The following is a 25,251-nucleotide window of genomic DNA, read 5'->3' as shown; positions in this document are numbered from 1 at the left end:
CTGTCAAGGCATAGCATTTCATATTGCTTTCAGTAAGTACAACACTGCTCATAGACGTTGCAACCATTCATGTCGGAAAGCATGCTGAAGTTACCTCAGGCAGTGCATCCAGGACTGGGAGTCAGGTTCATAGAGAGCACCTCATGAGAGGAACAGCGACAGTGCCCAGTGAACACAGTCCAGTAATTTTGTGCAGGTTTAGGGGGTCACGCCTTTTAACAGTTTTGATGGAAAGCAGGGCGTGTGTAACACTGACCTCTCGTGTATGAGTTCTTGTTATCTACAATCAGGTATCCATGTTCTAGTAATCTGGAAAAGCCTTAGCTCTCTTGCAGGAAATTGCTAATGAATCTGAGTGTCTTTTGTGGAAACAGGTTGTAACTGTCTTTCTATCCACCCTTCTTAGTTGTCCTAGCAAAAGCAAATATGTAATGCTGCACACAATATCTAATGCTAGCACACTATATGCTTTGAGTGTTCCCAGGCTTATGAAATGGATGAAGGGGAGCTACCTCGTGCATACGCTGTGCCATGTCGGCAAGAACATAAATCAGATTGCCTTTACTTTCGAAATTGGCCCTTCAGTGCTTCATGTGACTGCAAGAATGGTATCCCCTAAACAATAGGCAATAAGAATGATTTCTACAATGTAATGAGCTTTGTAAAACAACAACTTTATTTGAAAATATATTCCAAATGCCGGGTGACGACTTCATAATGTAACATCCTTTACTGCAAACACTGCTTAACACAACGATTAAAAACAGAGCGTAAACGTTTTGCCGCCTATCCCGGTGGCATCATCAGTACAACAGAGGCCAAAGACGAGCACATCAGCCTACTTATCTAAGAGGGCATCATACACATCCGATAGGGGGCCACGGTTTGTATTACAGGCTGATGCATCACGTCTGATAAAACAGGACTCTAAGCACTTTCTACGACCACATCGCTAGTCATGTGCACAGGTTACCGCACCATCAAAATTAAATACATGTCCCTTAGGCCAACAATGGTCCTGGTTTGAGAAGCATTAGAAGCCCTGGCAACGTCCCTTGTGTGCTCTTTTAGTCTTGTCCCACGTCTTTTGTCTGTCTCACCAATGTACAGTCTATGCACTTAACTTTATATGCACAGTCTTAATGCCTGATGGGCAGAGTGCCTTCAAATGGCATATGAAACACCTTGGATGAAAGGAATGCACACCACGATTTGACTCCATTGATGTTGTTTTTGACTGTTCTCTGTTGTAGCGATGATGCCACCCGGATAGGCAACGAAACGTTCACTCTCTTTGTTCTCAATGGTTGTGTTAAGTCGGTGTTTTCAGTAAAGGATTCTACATTACGAACTTTGTTTCAATGATGATTAATGGCGAGCTTCATACCCTGGGCCACTACTCTAACAATTGCTTGCGGTAATGTGGTGAAATGGGGTAATGAGCCTTGTAAACAATTTACTTGGCAATATATTCATTTATCTGTCATAGGCTGAAGAACCGTGTGGTGTTACATAACAGAGGGGCGTGTAATTATACAAGACCGATCACCAAAAGGCCTTGCTTCACACTAGGTTGAAATGTGATGCAATTGTAACGTGACAAACGCTGCATGGTGGCTATATGATAGGTTCTCCTCACGCATTGTTGGTACGATTGCGGTTAGTCAAGAAACTGCATGTCCAGTTAATGGTAGCAGGATCAAATTTTAATGAGGCTAGTTTGGCCAACAAGCGATCATAAAGCACAGTGTCAAAAGCCCTTACAAAATAAAAGATACTGCATCTACATGAACCCAGAAATCAAGACAGTTTAAAATGCTGTGACCGAATTATGTTAATTTTGCCTAAATACCCTTTTCTAAAGCCATGCTGGAATTTTAAAAAAAGAAATTGATAGACTCAACATGGTTAACAACGTGCTGGTATATGATGTGCTCCATTAGTTTACAGGGAACCCTAAAAATTGGAGCTGGTTAGTAGATAGCAGAAGCATAGTTGACACCTATTCTGAATACAGAAATTAGCTTTTGACCTATGTCCTCGACTCAGACACATACAAAGCACCTTTCACACAGATTAACGCATCTTCGTTCCAGCACTTCCACCTTCAAATGTTCGTCGCTGTTGAGTGGTCTGTCATTCTTGTAGCACAGATCTTAATTGAAACGGAGGCGCATAGGGGATGCTCTGTAAGAAAAGTGTTTGGTTTTAGTCCTCTTAATGTTTCCAAAAACAAACTTCGCAGTGACTATTCTTCTGAAATGAGCAACTCCAGAACGAAAGCAAAAAATATATCTTGCCATATTATTTTACAACTACAAACGGTTTGGAAAACGGTTCCCAAATGAAGTTCCAAGAATGGCTGAAACACGGCAAGTACTGGCTGAAGCTGGTGAGCTCCCGATTGAAGTTCTCCGTGAATGGGAGACGGCTCGGCACTACCTCCGTTTGCGTGCTCACATTCCCCGCGACCCGCTCCTCAGGAAAATTCGATACCGCCCTGAAAGCGACTTCTATCGAGTAGCGCAGACGACACGCCAGACTCTCACTGGCTTCATAACTAAGGACACTATACCGCCGGAAGCCCCCTGGTCTCTACCGGTACCGCCCACTTTTGTAAGCCTCCCAAACCTTCTGGAAAGAAGAGATCAGGTCCCCCCTCAAGTCCTCCGAGCCCATTTTCATGCTCTGGTAGACGAGAAGTTTTCTACGTTTACGGCAGCATATACCGATGGCGCATCCCGAAACAACAAGTCCGCCTCAGAATTCGTCATACCATCCCAAGGCGTAGTGCACGGAAGACGCCTTTCACATCCAACCTCCTCCACAGCTGCGGAACTCTATGCCATCCTTTTCTTTCTACAACACATCGCTGATTTTACACCCCGGGAATGGGCAGTCTTTACAGACTCCAACTCTGCACTTCAAGCAATTGAAAATTCCGGCATACGAGGCCCATCCGCAGCCCTCGTCACAGATGTGTTAATGGCTTACCACACTATCTACGCCGCAGGCTACAGGCTAGTTCTCCAGTGGGTTCCAGCCCATTGTGGTGTCGTGGGGAACGAGCAGGCCGACAGCGCCGCAGAAGCAGCACTCTCGTATCGGAAACGGACCCGTATTGTTCTGCTGAGAGGAGACCGCCGTTCAATTCTGCGACGCCTAGTGACAGCCCTGGCTTCCCGCCAACGGACAACCGAGATTCTTCCCCCATCTATGTTGAGCAGAGTTGATCCAACGCTCGCTTTCCGCATGCCACGAAACACCTCTCGTCAAGATACTGCATTAATCCACCGAACGCGCCTCGATGTGGCCTTTACAGCTCAGTGGCATTACCGCTTGAGACAAGTTGACTCTCCCACCTGCTGCCACTGTGGTGCTGCCACTCGAAGATCTGGAGCATATTCTTCTTCATTGCCCTCGCTACCAACCTTCCCGAACCACACTCTCCGAGTCTCTTCGAGAGCTGGACTCTCGCCCCTTCTCCCTATCGAAATTGCTTGGTCCCTGGCCCAATCCAGCCCAGCAACGCTTTGCGCTCAAAGCTCTTTTGACTTTTCTGGACACCGTCGGACTTCGATCGTTATTGTGAAGGGGCTCGTTATTTTATTCCCCCCATTCCAACCAGCAATGGGGTAGAGTATCGCCTGTGGCGATGAAACTCCCCACTCTCCAAGGTCACAAAGTTGTTGTTGTTATCCAAATGAAACATGGCACTTCAATTGAATAATGGCAGTTAAAGATGATGATGATTCAATTTTAATGGCGCATAAGCAACTCAGGCTGTAGTGCGCGAAAACTATGGAAAAACTGTGACTATTAAAAATCAGACGATTATACTAAAATAAGATTATAATAAAAATAAGCAGTCGAAGAAAGGGCAAAAATAATTGTTGGCATTGTGTGGCTGGTGCCGAGTTTTCCACACTAGGTGTTCAATAATAATGTACGCTAGATATGCTATAGCATCAAAAGTACAGCGATGTACACACTCAATAGGTGGTGGGGATATGTGAAACCAATATAACACATACTTACATTTTAAACTTCCTTGAAAAAGGCAGTCCAGGTCTGTCGGATTTGTCATACTCGATAATAAGCCAGTAAGCACAGTGTGGAATGACTGTTTCATCTTTCGAAAGCAGAGGTGCAGCCCCCACGACTTTTCGTCATCTCAATGCTTCAGAGCGGCATATCCTAGTAAGAAGCCATCAGAAGGATCACATCAAGATAACTGGGTTGAAAAAGCGGAGGGTTCTGTGGGATACGTAAGAAAGCATACGTGTTACACAACAGCTACGAGAATAATCGGATGCACTTGCATGGTTTCGAGTGCGTAGACTTGGAACTGAAAAATAAATGTGCTAACCTTGTTTAAACTGCTTTTCCGTCAGAACCACGCGAGAGCACACTTGGTTTCTTTAGATGAAGGCTCAAAGAATTCAACTTCAGCATTTGCAGTACACCATCAGGTCCCGATGCTCCTTTGATATGCAGCAGTCAGAATTTCGCTGAGGCGAGTGACTGCCGTTGCAGTTCGTTGCTTCGCAGCAGGTCAAGAACAGTACGGCGCAATGATAGGTGAAACGTTCGGAATATGGCAAACAACTCCAACACCAACCCAATGACCCGAAAAAGGCAGGATGAGCCGGGAATCACATAAGATCGCAAGCTGGTCATATGGCAGCCATTACAGCTCACCGGATACGGAACCATATGTAACGCAAGACAACAGAACGCAGATTGAAAAGGCAATCGTTCAACCTACTGCATGTGTTAAATGCAGAGTATATTTTTCTTTTTGAGACTCTGTAACAAAAACATATTAACATATAAACACCATTTCGTAAAGGGAATTCACAGGGTATTGCGTGACCACGTGACACGTTTGAGCCAATTGTGGGTGTTGCCAGTGGCCCTCGTGTTGACGTCATTTAGATGGTGCGCCGGGGTGGATATTCTATATAAACGTATGTTTTCTCGGTTTGAAGCTAGGCGTGCTGCACTCGGATGAAGTCGAATGGTTAAAATTCGAGTTTAGAGAAACCGTGGGATTTTAATGCGTGAATTTTCGCATGGAGAGTCTTTGTTGGGTGCTTTATCGATTGCAAGTACGAAAGAGCTCCCACAACTTCTGGTCAGAGTCCCTTTAAAGCGTTTATATGCGTTTCATTTCATTAGTACGAATACAAGGTAACGTGCCATTTTGCTCACTTCATTTTAATGTACCCCGTCTTATAATAACGCGGGTACCATTTTCCCAACCTCTCTGCCATAACTACGCCGAACGTAGCAGGACCTTGGAGAACCGCTTCCTAATCTTGTCGCGTTGTCTACCCAACTGAATAAACAGAGACAGAGATATGACCACAAGCAACAGACGCAATCCGCTGAATATAAGCGCTGCACCGAATGTAATCGCTTCTATGTTCGTTATTGAATAGCGTGCAGCTTTTATTGTTCATTAACATCCACATTTATGTTTTTTATACCAACCAACATCCGTGTTTGTTAAAAGAAAACCTATGGCTCCCAATTTCAATAAATCAGGAGGGCGAACGATAGCACTTGGGAGGCCATGATCCGATTCATCGGCTGTTCATAACGACGCTCCTGCACTTTTTAGCGCACGGAACCTTGCGGGATAGTTATTTCCGCCCATGCAACCGGGGACCATTTTTTTCCGTGACCAAATATTCTGGGACCATGTTTTCCGGAACCAGGGATAAACTAGAGTCACTCAATTCGATTAAACTCCTGAGATGACATTGTCATTCTCCGCTGACTCGCCGTGTTGTTGTAAAATGTGTTCACCTGACCTGGATGACGACATCCAGGGTTCATTATATGCAACTCACACTAGCTAGTAAAGCCAAAATCTCCATTTTATTTTTTCTTAAAATCAAATCAAATCGTTATGAAGCTCGTGCGGGTCATTAACCGCGTAGGGTAACCCAGGAGGAAAGCCTTAGTCTGTGTGTTTGCCCCCCCCCCCCCCACATGCACACTTGTGGGCTCCAGTGAGGGCCATTCGTTGGATTAGAGAGGCACACATATTCTTATTCTTAGTGATTAGTAAGATGGCACAAATGACAACCACGTCAGTGTGGCCCGCGTTGGACGAAATATTCAAGGTGAATCAGGCGACAAAAAGTGATGGAAGTTTGGTATTTTCGTGCCTTCTTTGCATTACCAAAACATAATGCCTTAGTACGTCCCGGACGTCGTAATGGAATTTGAAGAAGCAATGATAAGGTAAACGTCTTTGGTATTTTGGAGCTGGGCTCGACACATTGAACACCTTGAAACTAAAGTGCAGCGATGGCTCCCCGCAATTCAACATCTTTCTGGCTCAGGATGGGGCTGTGATCAGCTTTCCGTGCTCGCAGTTCACGCAGCGTTGGTGGGGGTGACTGCGCTTTACAGCCTTCCTATTCTGCACAGGATGTCAACAACTTCATTAAATACCCTTCGGTCCCTGTTTGCTCGAAGCCTTCGTCGATGCCTCGGAGTTCGAAGAATGGCTGAAACACGGCAAGTACTGGCTGAAGCTGGTGAACTCCCGATTGAGGTTCTCCGTGAACGTGAAACGGCTCGGCACTTCCTCCGTTTGCGTGCTCACGTTCCCCGTCACCCGCTCCTCAGGAAAATTCGATACCGCCATGAAAGCGACTTCTATCGAGTAGCGCAGAGGACACGCCAGACTCTCACTGGCTTCATAGCTAAGGGCATTATACCGCCGGTCTCTGCCGGTACCGCTGAGTTTTGTACGGCTCCCAAACCTTCTGAGATCAACAAATCAAACAAGAAGAGATCAGGCCCCCCTCAAGTCCTCCGAGCCCATTTTCATGCTCTGGTAGACGAGAAGTTTTCTACGTTTACGGCAGCATGTACCTATGGCGCATCCCGAAACAACAAGTCCGCCTCAGCATTCGTCATACCATCCGAAGGTGTAGTGCACGGAAGACGCCTTTCACATCCAACCTCCTCCACAGCTGCGGAACTCTATGCCATCCTTTTCTTTCTACAACACATCGCTGATTTTACACCGCGGGAATGGGCAATCTTCACAGACTCCAAATCTGCACTTCAAGCAATTGAAAATTCCGGCATACGAGGTCCATCCGCTCCCCTTGTCACAGATGTATTAATGGCTTACCACAGTATCTATGCAGCAGGCCACAGGCTAGTTCTCCAGTGGGTTCCAGCCCATTTTGGTGTCATGGGGAACGAGCAGGCCGACAGCGCCGCAGAAGCAGCACTCTCGTATCGGAAGCGGACCAGCATTGTTCTGCTGAGAGGAGACCGCCGTTCCATTCTGCGACGCCTCGTGACACCCATGGCTGCCTGCCAATGGACAACTGACATTCTCCCCCCCTCTATGTTGAGCAGAGTTGATCCAACGCTCGCTTTCCGCATGCCACGAAACACCTCTCGTCTGATGCTGCATTAATCCACCGAATGCGCCTCGATGTGGCTTCTACAGCTCAGTGGCATTACCGCTTGAGACAAGTTGACTCTCCCACCTGCTGCCACTGTGGTGCTCTTGAGGATCTGGAGCATATTCTTCTTCATTGCCCCTACTACCAACCTTCCCGAGCCGCACTCTCCGAGTCTCTTCGACAGCTGGACTCTCACCCCTTCTCCCTATCGAAATTACTTGGTCCCTGGCCCAATCCAGCCCAGCAACGTTTTGCGCTCAAAGCTCTTTTGACTTTTCTGGGCACCGTCGGAATTCGATCTTTATTGTGAAGGGGCTCGTTATTTTATTACCTACCTATTTATTATTACCTATCCCCACCAGCAATGGGGTAGAGTATCGCCTCTGGCGATGAACCTCCACACTTTCCAAAGTCAAAATAAAGTTGTTGTTGTTGTTTGTTCACAAGCAGCTGTGGGCTTTGCATTTACAGAAAAAAATTAAAAGCAGTCTCGTTACTAATCAGGCACATCCAGTCCATGCATCAAACAAAGATGGCTGTATTTGACGCAGCTGTACCTTTCCACAGCAATTGTTCAGTCTTGCCTTACAGAGGCTCTCACTAGGAAACGCACCAAAATAGCCGATGCCATTTCGAGTACCAGCTAGTGTTCATAGCGAATTTCATGTAAATTGTCGGACCAAATAAAGCACATGCCAATTTCAATTTTGACATGCTTATCCTGGCTCTGTAACACCACAGTAACGAAAGAGTAAAGTTAGGGTAACTCGTTACTCTCGGGTAACGGGAATCCGTTCCTTTTGCTACTTTGGTAACGGGAAACGTGTTTAGTTCGTTTTTTTTTTCGTGGTAACGTGTAACGGTATTTAGTTACTCTTTTCGGTAACATGTACAAGTTTGGTAGCGAGTACTGGTATTTAATTCCTTTCTTTCGGTAACGAGTCCAATTCTAGGGTAATTGTGCTTCCCGTTATGACAGAAGTATCTCCCGTTTGCTCAGTCGGGTCATCTGAAATGTGGCTCGTGAGTGCTGTACCCACGAACCTTCGTGAGGTCTTTATGAATAATTTTTTATTGATCAGATTTTATTGATAAATATTTTTTATTTTATATATTATAATTTTCATTATAATTTTTATTATTTATCAATATAATGATTTTTAAATTGTTAAATTTGCTGTAAAATTACTTTCTTAGTACATCTGTTACATAACAAAAATCTTCACGTGGCGCATTCTCATTTCCAAATGCCGTGGTCTAATAATCGTCCGCTGGTCCTGTTTTCGAGGCTACGCCTTCTAAATGTAAATGTAAACTGGTAGCGAAAGCCAGCGTGAATACCAAATCAGACCTATTGGCACAGCTATCATCATGAGGCGCGAGCGAACAGGTGTTTGTAGTAGAGGTACGATCGCCAACAACAAGAGGGAAAAAAAAAACAAGAAAAAACTTGCGCAAAAAAAAGCATGGGCATGGCGTGTGTGTGTACTAATAGGTTATTCATAATTTCAATATAGGAAAAACTATCTGTTGCTCCACTCGTACACATATACAAAGTCATCAGCCGCCCGAATACGCTTCCGTATTCTGGCCCTCTGCGCATGTATCAGAGTGGGCTTGTTTATCCGTGCATCCCTGATCCCTGGATTGTATCTCATTACGGCCGAAAGTCTCAATACGGCCAATAATCATTTAATCCTCAAGTGTCTTATTATGGTCAAAATCTCAGTACGGCCGAAGGTTGTCTCATTAGTCCCGAAGATGTCTCATCACGACCAAAAGTCAAAATGTGTATTGTAACCTGCATTGATATACAATGTTGCAGCCAGTTCTGGATATACATTCAGCAGGGCGTAAGCCACGCAGTGTGCCCTTAGGGCCCTTATGATACATATACTTGATCGCACACTTTTTTCATCGTGCACTCCCAGCCGAGGACAGCCGTCCTCGGCTGCGAGTGCACCGGGAGTGCGCCAACCCAAGATCGTGTCACTTTTCTGCGCCGGGCTGACGAGCTCCAAGTAGAGCGAAATAGTTGTCCTCGGCTGGAAGTGAACGATCAAACTATAAACATATGCTCAACGTGCAGCCACAGAGCTTCGGCTATTTTTCCCTTGTATATGTACTTGCTGGCTTGCACTGCGGGCTCCACAGGTGGCACCGTCACCGTGGAACACTGATGCCTCGCCGAGACACACTGTTAGCGCCGACCCAAGATCGTGTCAGTTCCCTGCGCCGTTCTGACGAGCTCCAAGCAGAGCGAAACAGCTGTCCTCAGCTGGGAATGCACGATCAAATTATAAACATATGCTCAACGTGCAGTCACAGAGCTTCGGCTATTTTTCCCTTGTATATGTACTTGCTGGCTTGCACTGCGGGCTCCACAGGTGGCACCGTCACCGTGGAACACTGATGTCTCGCCGAGACACACTGTTAGTGCCGACCCACGATCGTGTCACTTCCCGGCGCCGGGCTGACGAGCTCCAAGTAGAGCGAAACAGCTGTCCTCGGCTGGAGTGCACGATCAAATTATAAACGTGTCCTCAACGTCCAGCCACAGAGCTTCAGCTATTTTTCCTTTGTATGTGTACTTGTTGGCTTGCAGTGCGGCCCCCACAGGTGGCACCGTCACCGTGGAACACTGATGTCTCGCCGAGACACTGTTAGCGCTGACCCAAGATCGTGTCACTTACCTGCTCCAGACTGACGAGCTCCAAGTAGAGCGAAACAGCTGTCCTCGACTGGGAGTGCACGATCAAATTATAAACATATGCTCAACGTGCAGCCACAGAGCTTCGGCTATTTTTCTTTGTATGTGTACTTGCTGGCTTGCAGTGCGGCCCCCACACGTGGCACCGTCACCGTGGAACACCGATGTCTCGCCGAGACACACTGTTAGCGCTGACCCAAGATCGTGTCACTTACCTGGCCCGGACTGACGTGCTCCAAGTAGAGCGAAACAGCTGTCCTCGACTGGGAGTGCGCGATCAAGTAATAAACATGTGCTCAACGTCCAGCCAAAGAGCTTCGGCTATTTTTCCTTTGTATGTGTACTTTCTGGCTTGCAGTGCGGCCCCCACAGGTGGCACCGTTACCGTGGAACACTGATGTCTCGCGGAGACATACTGTTAGCGCCGACCCAAGATCGTGTGACTTACCTGCTCCGGACTGACGAGCTCCAAGTAGAGCGAAACAACTGTCCTCGACTGGGAGTGCACGATCATATTATAAACATATGCTCAACGTGCAGCCACAGAGCTTCGGCTATTTTTCCCTTGTATATGTACTTGCTGGCTTGCACTGTGGCCTCCACAGGTGGCACCGTCACAGTGGAACACCGATGTCTCGCCGAGACACACTGTTAGCGCCGACCCAAGATCGTGTCACTTCCCTGCCCCGGACTGACGAGCTCCAAGGAGAGCGAAACAGCTCTCCTCGACTGGGAGTGCACGATCAAATTATAAACATATGCTCAACGTGCAGCCACAGAGTTTCGGTTATTTTTTTTTGTATATGTACTTGCTGGCTTGCAGTGCGGCCCCCACAGGTGGCACCGTCACCGTGGAACAGCGATGTCTCGGCGAGACACACTGTTAGCGTCGACCCAAGATCATGTGTTTGCTTAAGCTCTGGCTCTGCCTTTATCGAGACAAAGTGGAAACAGCCACACCCCATCGAGGCCATTGCCGCGGTAACCAACGTTTATCAGTGCTGGGAATTGACGGCATGCACGTTGATAAAGGCGGGAGGTGGGATTATGTTATTGCTCGCATAGGAGGGAGGGCATCTGGATGGAGCGAAAAGTTCCGCAAACACAAATTTCATCGACCACGCCTCGCCAAGTGACGGTTTTGGGGCTATCAATTTTTTTAGAAATCCTCAGAAACAACCTGTGATTTCGATTGAAATAGTGTGCTATGGTCGTCGGCTTCCGAATTCGTCAAGCAAAACGTTACCTTTGCTTAGTTAATTTTGGAGTTCAATTTGCAAAATTAGCTTAATTAATGCGTGACGCGAATGCAAACTGCCTCAACATGAAGCCAAAGTATCTGTGTGTGTATTCCAAGTAGTTTCATAATTTTCATAAGTAAAACCTATATCTAGGAATTCAATGACACTTTCTCACCGGACACCCTGTATATATATGTACAGAGTGGTCCACCAACCATGATAGAAATTCATAGTAAAAAATGTAAGCCCAGGAGAGACATGCGGTCAAGGGATTTTTTCTTCCAATAACTTTCGCCACATATTGGTAACATTTTCATTTCATTTCAATTGACGAGAAGTTAATTTCTTGAATTGAACTCCGAAATTTCCCGAGGCAACCTAACGTTTTCTTTGCGGAACTGGGTTCCCCGTGGTCATTTTACTCAGTATAGCACATAATCCCACTCGTAATGCAACGGCAATTGCCGAAATAAATTCGCCGAAAATCCCTGGAAATGAGCCCTCGGCTCCGCCTCTTTTTTGACGGCTCGTAGTTTGAGCGCAAAGCTGCGAAGAAAGGAGGTTACATTGACACGCCACACGAGGGGGGAAAGGGTTACAAGCCTTACCCACGGAACAAACACGCGCAGTGAGTGCGGGAATCAGAGCTATCTTATCAAAAATGAGGTCGCTCGACGGCTAGTAACCCTTTCCCCCCTCGTGTGGCCTGTCAATGTAACCTCCTTTCTTCGCAGCTTTGCGCTCACACTACGAGCCGTCAAAAAAGAGGCGGAGCCAAGGGCTCATTTCCACGGATTTTCGGCGAATTTATTTCGGCAATTGCGATTGCGTTACGAGTAGGGTTATGTGCTATAGGCTCCGTGCGCGACCTATTGGGGGCGCTATAACTTTACCGGTGGCGCCCTCTGCGACGGCGACTGTGTTCGTTCGGGGGAGCGTCTAGCACCGTCTCGCAATGGATCGTGCGGGAAATCACATTATAAAACATGCGGGATTTGACAGCATCGACGCGAGGGGCCATTTCAGACTGAAGACGGAAAAGAAAGGAGAATTGTTGTGCAGAAGCAACCATGTCCAGAAAGTCCGTGAGGAGGAGACGGAGACGTCGTGCTCGGTCATCGCAAAGTGCGTGTGACAAACAAGCATGCGGAAGAAGCCGTACGATGTGAAAATACAGGTGATCAAATAAATTTCTCATCTTCTAGAAACTCCTTCGTGTCAACTTTATCCTAGTCGATAATGTGCTGCTAGCTTCACGTCCAAGCGATGAGATTCAATTGATTATTTGTTATCCGCTCCAATGAGCGTTCCCGCGATATTTTCTGAACTGGGGGCTTCTAGGAAGGACAAAGCGTGCAACCCCCCTCTCGTCCTGAAGACGGACGCTGCGCGGGTGTTCAGAGGTTCATATTATGATACTTGAAAATAATCATGCCAACCTAGCTATGACCCCTCCAAATTTGCGTTCCGTATTCTGTAGCGAGCAGGGAAAATGGTTGGCGCGTACGACGGAGATGACGGATCTTTCGACTGGACACCACCGTAAAAATGTTCACTACAAATACGCGAGTTCTTCGTTGGTACCCAGCTTGATTTGTCAGAGCTAGAAGATAACAAACGACCTGTTAAATTGTGTACATAAGACTGATCTACATACGTAGTGACGTACTTGCAACGGCGAACAGCACGAATCCACTCCTGCCTCTGGTGCACGTAACACGGTCTTGTAGGGAAGCTAAAGAAGCGTGTTCCTGGTGGACATCTGCTGTACGTATTCGAACAATCCACAAGGCAACAATTCTTGTTGTATGTCATCGCGAAAGGCAACTACAAAGCAAGCGAACGGTAGACGCAATCTCTCGGCGTCTCCCCCGAGCGATAGCCGCTCTTTCCGCGAGGAGGCGCCACAAACGCAATGCACAGAGCCTATACTGAGAAAGATGACCGCAGGGAACCCATTTCCGCAAAGAAAACGTTAGGTTGCCTTGGGAAATTTCGGATTTCAATTCAAGAAATTAACTTTCCGTCAATTGAAATGAAATAAAAATGTTACCAATACGTGGCAAAACTTATTGGCAGAAAAAAATCCCTTGACCGCATATCTCTCCGGGACCTACGTTTTTTACTATGAATTTCTATCATGGTTGGTGGGCCACCCTCTATACAGGGTGTTTCAAAAAACGTGTAATTCGACTTCATAAAAAACGGGGCGACAGAAAAATACGGGGTAAACGGCATTTGTGTGGCAACTGAATTTGCCATCTTGCAAAAATATTTTCATTTCATTTTAACTAAAGGAAATTGAATTTCTTTAATTGAACTCCAAATTTTCCTAAGTCAACCTAACGATTTTTTTTTTCCAGAATTAGAGGGCGCTTGGCGAACTTAGTCAGATCCACCAAGAAATCCGCTCAATATTGCAAATGGAATTGCCCAAAAAAAGTCCCGAAATTGAGGCTTCAAAGTTTCGGGTATTCAACGGCGCGCCAAATCAGTCGCAAAGGTGCGTGGAGAGGAGGACATACTCCTGCCTCCATGAAAGATAGAACAATTTATCGCCGGACCGGCGTGCAATACGAGACGCGCCGATAACAAGGCGTGTGGCATTACACCATACGTTGATAAGCGGCAAAAAAATTAGTCCGCCTCTTTTTTCCCGCCCTCTTTTGGTTCGGCCGTCTATCTTTCGTGGAGGCAGGAGCATGTCCTTCTCTCCACGCATCTTTGCGACTGATTTGGTGCGCCGTTGAATACCCGGAACTTTTAAGCCTCAGTTTTGGGACTTTTTTTTGTGGAACTTGCATTTGCAGTATTGAGCAGTATTGAGAGTATCTGACTAAGTTCGTTGCGGGCTCTCTAATCCTGTGAAAAAAAAAAACGTTAGGTTGACTTGGGAAATTTTGGAGTTCAATTAAAGAAATTCAATGTATTTCAATTGAAATCAAATGGAAATATTTTTGCAATGTGGCAAATTCAGTTGCCACACAAATGCAGTTTACCTCATATTTTTCCGTCGCCACGTTGTTTTATAAAGTCCGAATGACACGTTTTTTGAAACACCCTGTATATAGTGAACGTTGAGATAAATGATAGACAGAAGACGAAAGTAGGGGAAGCGAAGTAGTAGTCAATTGCGCAACACCCTCTTCCCCGCACCATTGCGGCTCTTAAAAGCTCCCATGATCACATGAAAGATGTACCTGTTATGTATGGAACGCCACCTCACACATTGCAATATCTTGATTAGTTTTGAAATCATGAGCGTCTCAAATTACTTCCACCGGTTGTGACATTCATTAGGTACCGCAAAGAAAGGAGTTCTACGTGCCCAAGCTCAAGGCTTCCCCAGTCATGCCTATGGTAAGCTTGCCTGCATTTATGCCATTTTGTCTGTGAAGGCGTAGTACCTCAAAAAGCAACCACGTAAGAGGAACATGATTGCAAACAGCTGAACCCGGGGTCCCCGAAGGCGCTCTAGGACTTGCCTATTTTTCTCGGTTCTAAAACTCATATTCAGAAAAGCCCATAATTAATATCTCAACGCAGTAATTAGGGACAATACACACATATTGTAACTCGCGCAAGACGACTGCCAACCCAGTCCGCGTTGATTTCACTTTCGCATAATGCACCTTTCATTTAAAAAAAAAATGCTTGCTTCAGGATATGTGAAACATCCTGCATAGTGGTGTCGAACGTAACAACATGTACTTTCGTTATGCTTCTTATTCTGACGTAGAATTTACGTCTTTCAGATAGTTCATGCGCGTGACGCTTTACTTATTTTATAATTATATAATTATATAATTACTTTATTTTAATCATTAACGAACTACGTAATTAATTAATGAAATTAAATGGAAATCACCAAAGTAAATATACTACGCTGAAAGCCTCGCGGACCCATAAACACACACACACACACGCATTGAGATACGATGATGAGATGGGGCTGATGCCGGCCAGCAGGCTAGGCGCTGCCCCAGTGCCTCTTGTACGTGATGAGAGATGATGATGGAGATGATAAGGGGTCCGGTAATCAAAGCAGTGTGGAGAGGCCTGTTGATGACAGGACCCATAAAAAAATGCAGACTGCATGTCATTTTCAGAGTAACACTGGACATTCCTAAATATGATACAAATACGTAAATGGCTATTCCACATGAGGAAAGAAAGAGATGCCGTTCTTATGTTGAACACCGCTATGCGAAGTGAAAAGCTCCTCAGAAAATGCGACTCACTAGTTGTAATTAACATTTATTTACAGTATGTACGGCGTCTTCCAAAAACCCACGTAAGTAAACTTTGGACTTCGGTATCTACAAAGCAACTTATTAGGGTATTTTGTTACAGGTTTCATGAGCTGTTAAGCTTATGAAGCTGGTTTGTTCACTCAGAAAGTGCACTCTGCCAAATATGTCCGATAAACAACATGCCTTCCAAGCTTCACTAGTATTATTGAAGTGGAACTGCGCATTTACACGATGTGATATGTCACTGGGTGGGGGGGATGAACATTTTTACACGTTCCATAATTATTCCATGTCACATTTATGTCTCCAATGTGCGTATGGGGCCACATACCAATTTTAAACACAACGCACCTCAGGTCATTGGTCTGTACTTGCAGGCACTCATACGCGTGACAGTTGGAATTGTTGCTATAGGCTGGGGAATAAATTACAGAAATCATGGAGGAATTAGCTGAGGAGGGCTACAAACATGGACGGCACAAACCAGGAAAAAGGTGCTGACGCCCTTATTCGAACCTGGACCTTCTGATTTCCGGTCACATATGCTACGAAAATCAAGTACGTGACATGAGTCACGTGACATGACAAGGGAGTGACATAGTGGAGGCCATTGCCCTTTTTTCCCTCCAGGGCTAGAAGTATGAAAGATCTTGGCAGACACATGTGTGATAACGAATAGTATGCCGAATATGTATGCTCAAATAGTATGACCTGCATATTATGACCTGCATATCTCGTCCACTGTGCTTGTCCAGCCGAATACCGGAGCGGTTGATCTACAATTCCGAGTCAAATTTCAAATTCCGTATTTGAATTTCGAGTCGAAGGATTGTCTCCTTCAACCGAATGCATTGGTTAAAGCTCTGAAGCTGCATCAGTAACCTCAAAAATGCCACAAGACAAAGTGCTGCTTTACACGAAGATCCGACTGCATGTATGACGCATGCGTATGTGCTGCACATCTGTTTCTGTGCTGTACATGGTACATAACTGTTCGTTTCGTATTCTCTTCGGCTTTAAAATTACTATTAGCAAAGCCCACATCTCTGGGTATACCATATTTTCTTGCACTTCGGTAGGTGGGGTGTGGAGGTCCACCTATATATTCCGCTACACCTGTACTCCGGCTTGCGTATCTACAGAAATGCCTTCCCTGTCGAAACACTTGAATGCTGATGCATGGCAAGACCTTTTCACTGTTCGCTCGAAATATTTAATATCCACAAAGCAGCTTCAGCTAAACGTAGCTTGAGCACAATACAAAGTATGCAGGGTGCATATCAGTTGCAGGCAGTATGCTCACTGTCCAAGATTTGTACAATCACACACATATGACAGGTGTACCGCTACCGATGATTCCTTCAGTCTCGTCGTCCAGGGTGCAGGCCATTGAACAAGTCGCCATTTTTGAAGGGTATGAATTCGTTGTAGTAGCCGATGCCCGGGGCATTCAAGCTATGGCTCTGGGATCTTGTGAGACACATCCACTCGCTCTGGTTGGATATTTCTCCACATGTACCATGTGGAAGGCAGCAGGAAGCTCTTCGCGTCATCCTCTGGCCACCATTGGAATGGGAGTGCCTTCGATGATGAGGTTTCGTGCTGTCAACTTGTTATCTTCCGAGATGTGAGCCTTGCAGAAGGACTTCAACCTGTTGATAGCTTCCATCATCATTTCCTGTGGCACAGTAAGCACTATGCGGAAGTAGTTCGGGAAATGGAAGCACTGCAAAGCGAAACAGGAATTTTTTTTAATCACTTACTCCAGCTTGATTCTCTATTGAATTTAACACGTACAATTTCCTAACCAGGAATGCTTTCGATTAACAGCGCTTTCGTTGACTCGTGGTTAGGAGCAGCAATAAAGCCAGGAATGTGTAGATGTTAGTAATTTCACGTTACTTTTTTATTTGTTTTTATCATCAAAGGACCAGAAATGTTCGAAACAGTCATACTCAGTGGCTTGTAAAGTATAGTAACCTAAGATGTCATTATTTGCATTTGCAGACATTTAAGAACGTTTGGTATGCGCAACCTTTGCCTGTGAAGTGCAAAATGTGCGAGAATTGAAAAGGAAGCACATATTCACGACAGCGTACAAGAAGCGGGATTCCGGCCACTGTGAGTGGGAGCATGGAACAGACTTCAGAAGCGGAAGCAAGAATCTGTGCACCCTTAACGACAAATGCAGCAGTGGTGATCGGATATTTGACGAGCAAACTCCAGCCAGTCCACTCTACCTTCAATGTTTATCTAATTCCCTACACGGGTTGTAAGCACAAAAGCGAAAACTTGCAGAGGTTGTGTGCATCGGTGCTACAAGTAGTTTTACATGATGGACACTTTTATACTATATGACTGAGAAGACAGAGCAATCTGATAGAATTTTGTTAGCGGTGACCAGGGAACGGGTGACAGCAAACATCTCCCGATGACGATTTAGGGAGCCTACTCGTGGGGGCGTGGAATGAATTGAAACTTTATTAGAACTCGCACAGTTACGAACACGTACAGCAACCGTCAGAATTAACGGAAACGTTTGAGCGCACTACCCGCGCAGACGCCAGCGCTGCGAAGCGTATGCGTATGCAGTTACGTCTGACGGAGGCTGTATCTCCAGCATCCCATCCCTTGTATATTTCACCTGTGCCAGGTGAAACTAGTTTCCTGAGTGGTTTGCAAATCTGAAGTATAAAAACAATGATCCTAATGACCTGATTTGAGCACCGCCAATGGTTATCCTACCGGAGCAACCCGTTATACGCAACCAAAGATAAGGGCATAGACGCACCTGCAGGTGAGAATGTCGACTTGACGTTAGATCCTCCACAGCAGCAAAAACTGATACAGTATCTTTTGACGAAAACTGGAGCAAGTGACTACATCATAACGTCCGCCGATCCAGGTGACTTGCGGAAATACAACACCTCGTACTTGATGTATATATTATAATTGGGTTTTTACGTCGCGAGACAACTGAAATCATGAGCGACGCCACAACGGTCGGTCTATGGATTGCTTTTGCCCACCTGAGGGTTATTTAACGTGCGATGAAAGCTCACCACACGACACCCCGTATTTAACGCCCCTCGCGGAAGACGGCGTGTCAAAGCAACTTGTACCCTTGAACTTGATGTGCATTACCGACCTGGAAAAGACATGCTCGACGCCGACGCGCTATCTCGTCTTGGATTAGAACTGCACACAGTGAATGCTGTCGATCACTGCAGCCAAAGTTCTTCAGAAGAATAACTGTCGATTTGAGGTACCGGAAACTCTACGTGCGAAAATTGTACACTTGTATCACGACAATTCCGAATCAGATGGGCACGATGGAGCCTGGCAAACATACAGAAAAAATAACAAGCTGTTCACTTGACCAAACATGAAAAATCACGTTGCAGACTACGTAAAATCGTGCGACCGGTGTCTAGGGTATAACTCCAAATACCGCCAGCGTGCTGGCGCAATGACATTACCGGAACACTCCAGTGTCCCCTTCGAAGTAGTTCATCTTGATTTCGTTGAACTAAAAAAGAAGTCCGAAGGCGTTAGGGCGACCCAAGCATTTCTTCTTTTTTCCGTCGACGAGTGTACACGTATGGTGGCCACTCGACCCGGCCGTGAAGATATTAACAATGTGATCGCCCTTATGGACAGAAGTATGTTCTTTAACACGAAAGTACTCGTCTGTGATAATGGGCCGGCTTTACCAGTTGGCGCCTGGAGGCATGGGCTCAACAGAGAAGCATACACCTGAAATTCACTGCTCCCTACTACCCTGCGGCAAATGGCATGGCCGGAAGAGCGGTACGGGACATCAAACAATTTGTAAATCTGCATTCCGACTTTCCGGGAGGCTGGCCTCCCTGCCTCGCTGCTGCAACACAGCACCATAACAGATCGCACAATAAGACCATTGGTTGCTCTCCGCACAACGCTTTAAATGGAGAACCACCCATGCTAAGGGCAGACCACGACCTTGGTATAGCTGACAGGCTTGATTTATACGAAAGTCGAAGCACACCTGACAAACTCAACAAGTACAAAGCAGGTATGAAGAACGTCTTTAACCGACATCACAGCTCACGCATTCCAGATATGCAAGTGAAGGATCTCGTAATGGTACGAACAACTATCCCGGGAAATCGACAAACACTCCTGGGTCCCGTCGAAGTCATCCAGACAGCCCACAAACAAGGAATACTAAAGACCATTGGCTGCAACCACCCTACCGGACAGCTCACGCTGGCAGCTATCGGCAATGCTTTTAAATATCATCTCAGGAGGGATGGTCTACCCTCCACACCCACCCCCTGCCGTGCGCATGTAGGTGCCCGCTCGGACGTGGAAGAAGAGGACACGAGTGGTAGCGAGAGCCAGATTAGAATAAACGTTGTCTTCCATAACATACAGGGTGTTTTTTTTCTTTTTTTTTTGCCCTTTACAGAATTTTTATAGAAAGCTATGAGAGAAGCTTAGATGTAGTCCAGTTCTACGGCCAGGCGGACATCCTCTCGAAAAAAGTGTTAAACTACAAGGTGACTAATTACCTGAAATTCATTAATAAACTCTTTAATTAGGAAACTTCGTTCAAAAGCGAGATAACAGAACGGTAGATAACCCTCGTTGAAATCCACTCTATCTTTTAAAAATCAAGAAAAGAGCGCGTGTCGTGAAATATCCATCCCTGAATTTCGGTATGCAAATGAACCGAAACCGAAAAGCGCACCTGAGGAGCGCGTCACCCTAGCCGACGCAGGCCTATCGGGTCCGAAAAGCGGTTCATATGGCCACCTGAGCGGCACCTAGTGCAATCATCTCCATCGCTCGAAATAACGTGGCCCTCTGACGTGAAATGAGCGCTGTACTCCCTGCGTTCCCGGTCGCCGCGGTTTCGGTTCCGGCTCATTTGCATATCAAAATTCGGGGATTAATATTTTAGCGCACGTGCGTATTTCAGGATTTCTTAAACGTGAAATGGCTTATAACTAGGATAGTCTCTCGATCTGCTATCTCGTTTTTGTCCGAATTCCCCTAATTAAAAATTTAATTAATGAATTTTAGGTAATTAGTCATTTTGTAGTTGCACACTTCCAGAGGATGTCCGCCCGGCCGTACACTCTAAAAACTGAACTCCACCGCACAGCACGCTCTGCGCCAACCGTTGCCACGAATGATAGGGTTATCGCTCTTGATTCGAAGAGAGAGAGGAGGCGTATGCCTTTTTGTGTCAATTTGGATATATGATAATTGACACATAAAGGCGTACGCCTCCCTCTCTCCTCGAATCAGAAGCGATAGCCCTATCATTCGTGGCAATGGTTGGCGCAGAGCGTGCTATGCGGTGAACTTCAGTTTTTAGAGTATAGAATCCAACTGAAAAAAAAAAAAAGCTCGACATCTACTCGGCTCTCATAGCTTTCTTTATACAAATTCTGTAAAGGCTAAAAAAAAGCACCCTCTATAAATAGAAATACGGCCACCATAAGTACTTGCCTTACTCACCTGAACCCGTCAGGGCAATGTCACTCTCATGTCTGATAATATGGAATGGGATGGCACAGGATGGGAGAGTTACTATTCTCGATATAAGCTACAACAGTTGTCTGGCGACGTAAAACCATTGATTATTAACTGGAGCTGCAACATGTCTACAATGCCTGTGTGGCTTTTGCCGGTAATTATCCGTTCACGATTGTGAACTTTGAAGTTGTTTCATACACGACGCGATTTCTGCAAAGGACACCGTTTACACCTCAGCGTGAATTTCCGTTTCCGGCATAGAGTGCACATACCCGTCCTGGCATGCAGAACACAGATTCTTCGTTGAAAAGTGCTTTCACGAAGTCCCCATCGCTGTCGTATTCAGGAAACTTGTCGATTTCGATGCCCACCTATGAAAGGGAGAAGAGTAATTGAAGCATTTGCGACTGACACCCGTCAAATTTCAACGTACCATCATATACATAGCGCCCTGTGGCATTATAGGCTTCAATCCTGGAATGTTAGAGATGGCCTGGTATGCTGCCTCTGCGTTGCTCTGCAAACCGTTTACAAAGAAATTAGACATGAGGCATTCAGGCTAAAAAGTTACAAAATTTCTACTAGCACAATATGGCTTGTGCAGGAGTTTCAAATCATGCTTTGTCTTTGTGGTACATGTATACGACGCCTGCAGTTAATTTTACCACCATGCATTATTTCAAAGCGATTAGAGGTGCGAAGAACCGAATCAAACGTTTAAACCTGCCAACCTCCGATGCTGAAATACTGAGGAATATTCAGGCGCAGAGCGTTCTCCAGCTCAAGTTCAAAGTTCTCCAGCTCAAGATTGAAAATTTCAGTGAGGATGGGAACAAAGACATAAACACAGGACATCGAAACAAGCAATGCGACTCCTACGCCCTGAATACGCGACGTTTTTTTTTTTTTTTTGTGTGTGTGAGAATACTCCATGCAAATAGGTCAACTATCTGCGAAGCTCCGCAGCCTATATCCTTCTCTGCGTTCCTGGGGAGCCCCTTCATTGGTGCTTCTCCCAAATAGGGGAAGAGCAGCCGCCCAATGTGATACGCCTTTCCTGTGAAGGGCCGCTTGCAGCGAGGCTTACGAGCACCCCCTACGGGCCCGCGGGCGCCGAAAAATAGAGGCCAGTGATAATATCTTGCCTCATGTCTTCGTACTAGCTTCTTCGACTTTCAGCATTTTCTTCTCTGACCAGCGGTTTAATGATCGCAGCCCTCCCATGTACGTCAAATTTAGGAAGCTTCCGTCGCAATGTGTTTTCTTCCTTTTCAAATTTGCAACATGTTCGGGCGTGCGCGCGCATGTGTGTATGCGTGTATGAGCGTTTGTTGAGCTCAGCACTACCTTTTGTTGCAGTAGTTTTGTTGTTTTCCCGGCAACAGCTCCTAAAAGAGCACTGAGGTGAACGATCCCTTTTTTTTTGTTGTTGTTCTTGACTGCGGCGTGTTCTACAACGAATAGAATGAGCTCCCGCGAAAGAATGGCGGACGCAGGACTTGCAGCACGCGCGCCAGCCTCTGTTCTGTACACTTTTAAAAAGTCATCCACTCTTAATTACAAAGAGCGTATTGGAGAACGAGGGAACGTCGTGACGTAGGTTATTCCCCTGGCCTGTGACTCGTGATGCGGACCGGCGCGGCTCAAGCGCCCCTACGTCATTGATTACGTAACGCCTCCGCGCAAAGCACGCTGGTGGGCACTATCAGCTATATCAGTCTATCAGCCGACACGTTTTTCCCGCTTCTTGCCACCACCTCCTAGATAGCATCAGGCCTGCTCCCACGTGACACAGCGTCACACAGGAAGGACTGCTGTGGATGCTGCTATGACGTCGATGAAAGAGCGAACGAGAAGAAAGCTTGAAGCAGCTCGCAAAGCCAGGCAGGCCTCCGTGGGGTGACGTAAGCGCGCATGCCTGATGATACCTAGGAGATGTTCTTGTCCACCACAGCAAAATATAGCGTTGAACCAGTCTTCTCGTGACGTCACATGTTTGTAAACAGAGGGTCGTCTATCAGCCGCGCGTGAACTGAGAAAGAAGGCACGGCGACTTTCCAACGTCACGTGTCAGGCAGGATCGTGTCGGCCGTCAGCGACTGCTTTCTCTGGCTGTTTTACAGCGTCAGCTGTATAATGGAGACTTTCCCGAGATCGCGTCGGCGGCATTCGCATGTCCGCACAAAACTCTTATCGCATGTGCGCACAGCTCTCGGAGTAAGGATAAGAATCCCACTTGTTACAACCGCTATCGATAGAAAGTGAGATAAAAACCACGCTCAGCCGTGCAACCGATATCCGTCAACTTTACCTGACAAATGCTGGCAATGACTTCAGCGTCTATCACGGAGAGGCGAATATCGACAGAACTTTGGAGGACGAATTTCATCGACTGCAAAAGCCACCGCGCACGCGCCATCACTACGCGGTGCGTGGAACAACTAGACGAGCCCCACTCGTTGACACTCGCAGCCCTAAATGAACGCTCCGTACAGCTCTACACACAAGACGTTGCACACGACTGTGTCCTCCGTAAGACATCACTTCTGTGTCTTTCCGAGACGTCAATGAAGACGGAGACCGATACAAGTCGACGGCTTCAAGTGCGGCTGCGGGGCGCGTCGCACTGACTAGGGCAACCGAGCGGCCAGAGTTGCCATTTACCTGCGTGCCGGAGTACTGACTACACTTGAACTCGCCCTTCCTGGAGACGACGTCGGAGAAATTTGTGCCGTGCAGCTTCCCACAGGGCTCGTGCTGGCTGTGTGCTACTTCTCGCCTCGCGCCGGAACGCATCCGCGACTTTATCGTGTATGTACTCGCACCTTACCGCACGCGCAAGCTTCTCGTCGTCGGAGACTTCAACGTGGACGTTTCACTGGCCAAGAACACCGCTTTCCTGAGTGATATGTCCGAACAACTGGACCTTACACTGTGCACCGACATCCGCCAACCCACAACTAGACATGGATCATGCATAGACTTGGTGCTCCAGAACAGCCCCCCTCGTTCAGGACATCACGCACCTCGCTAACCATTTCAGCGACCACAAATCAATACTCACAGTTACATAAATTTGACTATTTCATTTCACCACACGTACAGCCGACGCTGAATTTCGCGTTACACGAGTCGTGACCGTCACGTACTTTTTTTGTACATTCGATTGCGCAGCGACAATGCACCGCACAGCTAAATATTTTGAATGGTGGCTTGACAGATGAGACAGGGTTTCGAGCCATGTTAAATGTCGCCTCATTGCTCGTTCAAGACACGTCGGTATCCTTGAGCAATCTCACATTTTCAGCCGCTCTTTTCCTTTCGCCGAAGTCGCTTTTCCGAATTTTGTGTGAGCCGTGATCACCTTCGTCGGCGATCCTCTCGACACGCAAAGCAAACTTGCAGTTATCTGGATCTGAACCCGAAGTGAACAGCCCCTCACACGCACATACACGCCGTAAAAAAAAAAGGTCGATCTATCGGTGGATCCGACAGAAATGTGTTAGCATTAGGACTTGAAAACCCTTTGGGAACTCGCCTTCACAACGCTACACAAACCTTCACACGACCCTACACAACGCTAATGCAAGACAGCGTTCGCAGCCAAACGAGCCTTTCGGGCTTAAATTCCATGATAGGCAAGCCTGAGCGATGGGCAAAACAAGTAAACAAACACAAACACGAAGGCTGAAAAGCTTGAGCCTTCATGTTTGTGTTTTAGGAAAGCCTGAGCAATGGGCAAGACACGTAAACACAAACACGAAGGCTCAAAACCTTGAGCCTTCGTGTTTGTGTTTGTTTACGTGTCTTGCCCATCGCTCAGACTTGCCTATCGTGGAATTTATTCACCAACTAGCCTGCATTTATGCCATTCTTTCGGGCTTACTCGGATACAGCTTGGCGGCGCCGTCTCGCAGCCTCCTTTCGCCGCCGCTCCTTCGCACAGCTTTCATAATCCATGGCGCGTTCACGAGACACGTCTGCACCTGTCGACCACCGCAGCTGCACTGCCGCCGAATGCCGACGCCTGGCTGAGTCGCGCATCGCACTCTTCACGCGCCCTCTCCTTCCTTCTTCAT

At 46.6% G+C, this 25,251-nt stretch overlaps 1 protein-coding gene and 1 long non-coding RNA gene across 3 annotated transcripts in view; both read right to left on the bottom strand.

Annotated features, from left to right (window-relative positions):
• Positions 1-607: 607 nt before the first annotated feature.
• Positions 608-4,681, bottom strand: LOC135383099 (uncharacterized). Its single transcript, XR_010419661.1, has 3 exons — positions 4,370-4,681; positions 4,039-4,197; positions 608-2,187 (listed from the first exon to the last, which is right to left on the bottom strand). It is a non-coding gene; the product is annotated as an uncharacterized LOC135383099 (long non-coding RNA).
• A 12,162-nt stretch (positions 4,682-16,843) lies between these two features.
• The window catches only part of LOC135385186 (tyrosine aminotransferase-like), a 49,367-nt gene continuing 40,959 nt past the window's right edge, over positions 16,844-25,251 (bottom strand). For both annotated transcript variants that reach the window (XM_064614380.1, XM_064614381.1), the window contains exons 10-12: positions 21,606-21,689; positions 21,445-21,543; positions 16,844-17,372 (exon numbers count right to left, since the gene is read on the bottom strand). In XM_064614380.1, coding sequence (XP_064470450.1) covers positions 17,196-17,372; positions 21,445-21,543; positions 21,606-21,689 — 360 coding nt within the window. In that variant the 3' untranslated portion in view covers positions 16,844-17,195. The remainder of the gene's footprint in view (positions 17,373-21,444; positions 21,544-21,605; positions 21,690-25,251) is intronic.

The sequence above is a fragment of the Ornithodoros turicata genome, chromosome 2 (assembly GCF_037126465.1).
Source record: "Ornithodoros turicata isolate Travis chromosome 2, ASM3712646v1, whole genome shotgun sequence".
Taxonomy (NCBI): Eukaryota; Metazoa; Arthropoda; class Arachnida; order Ixodida; family Argasidae; genus Ornithodoros; species Ornithodoros turicata.
This window is presented reverse-complemented; position numbering and strand designations above follow the sequence as displayed.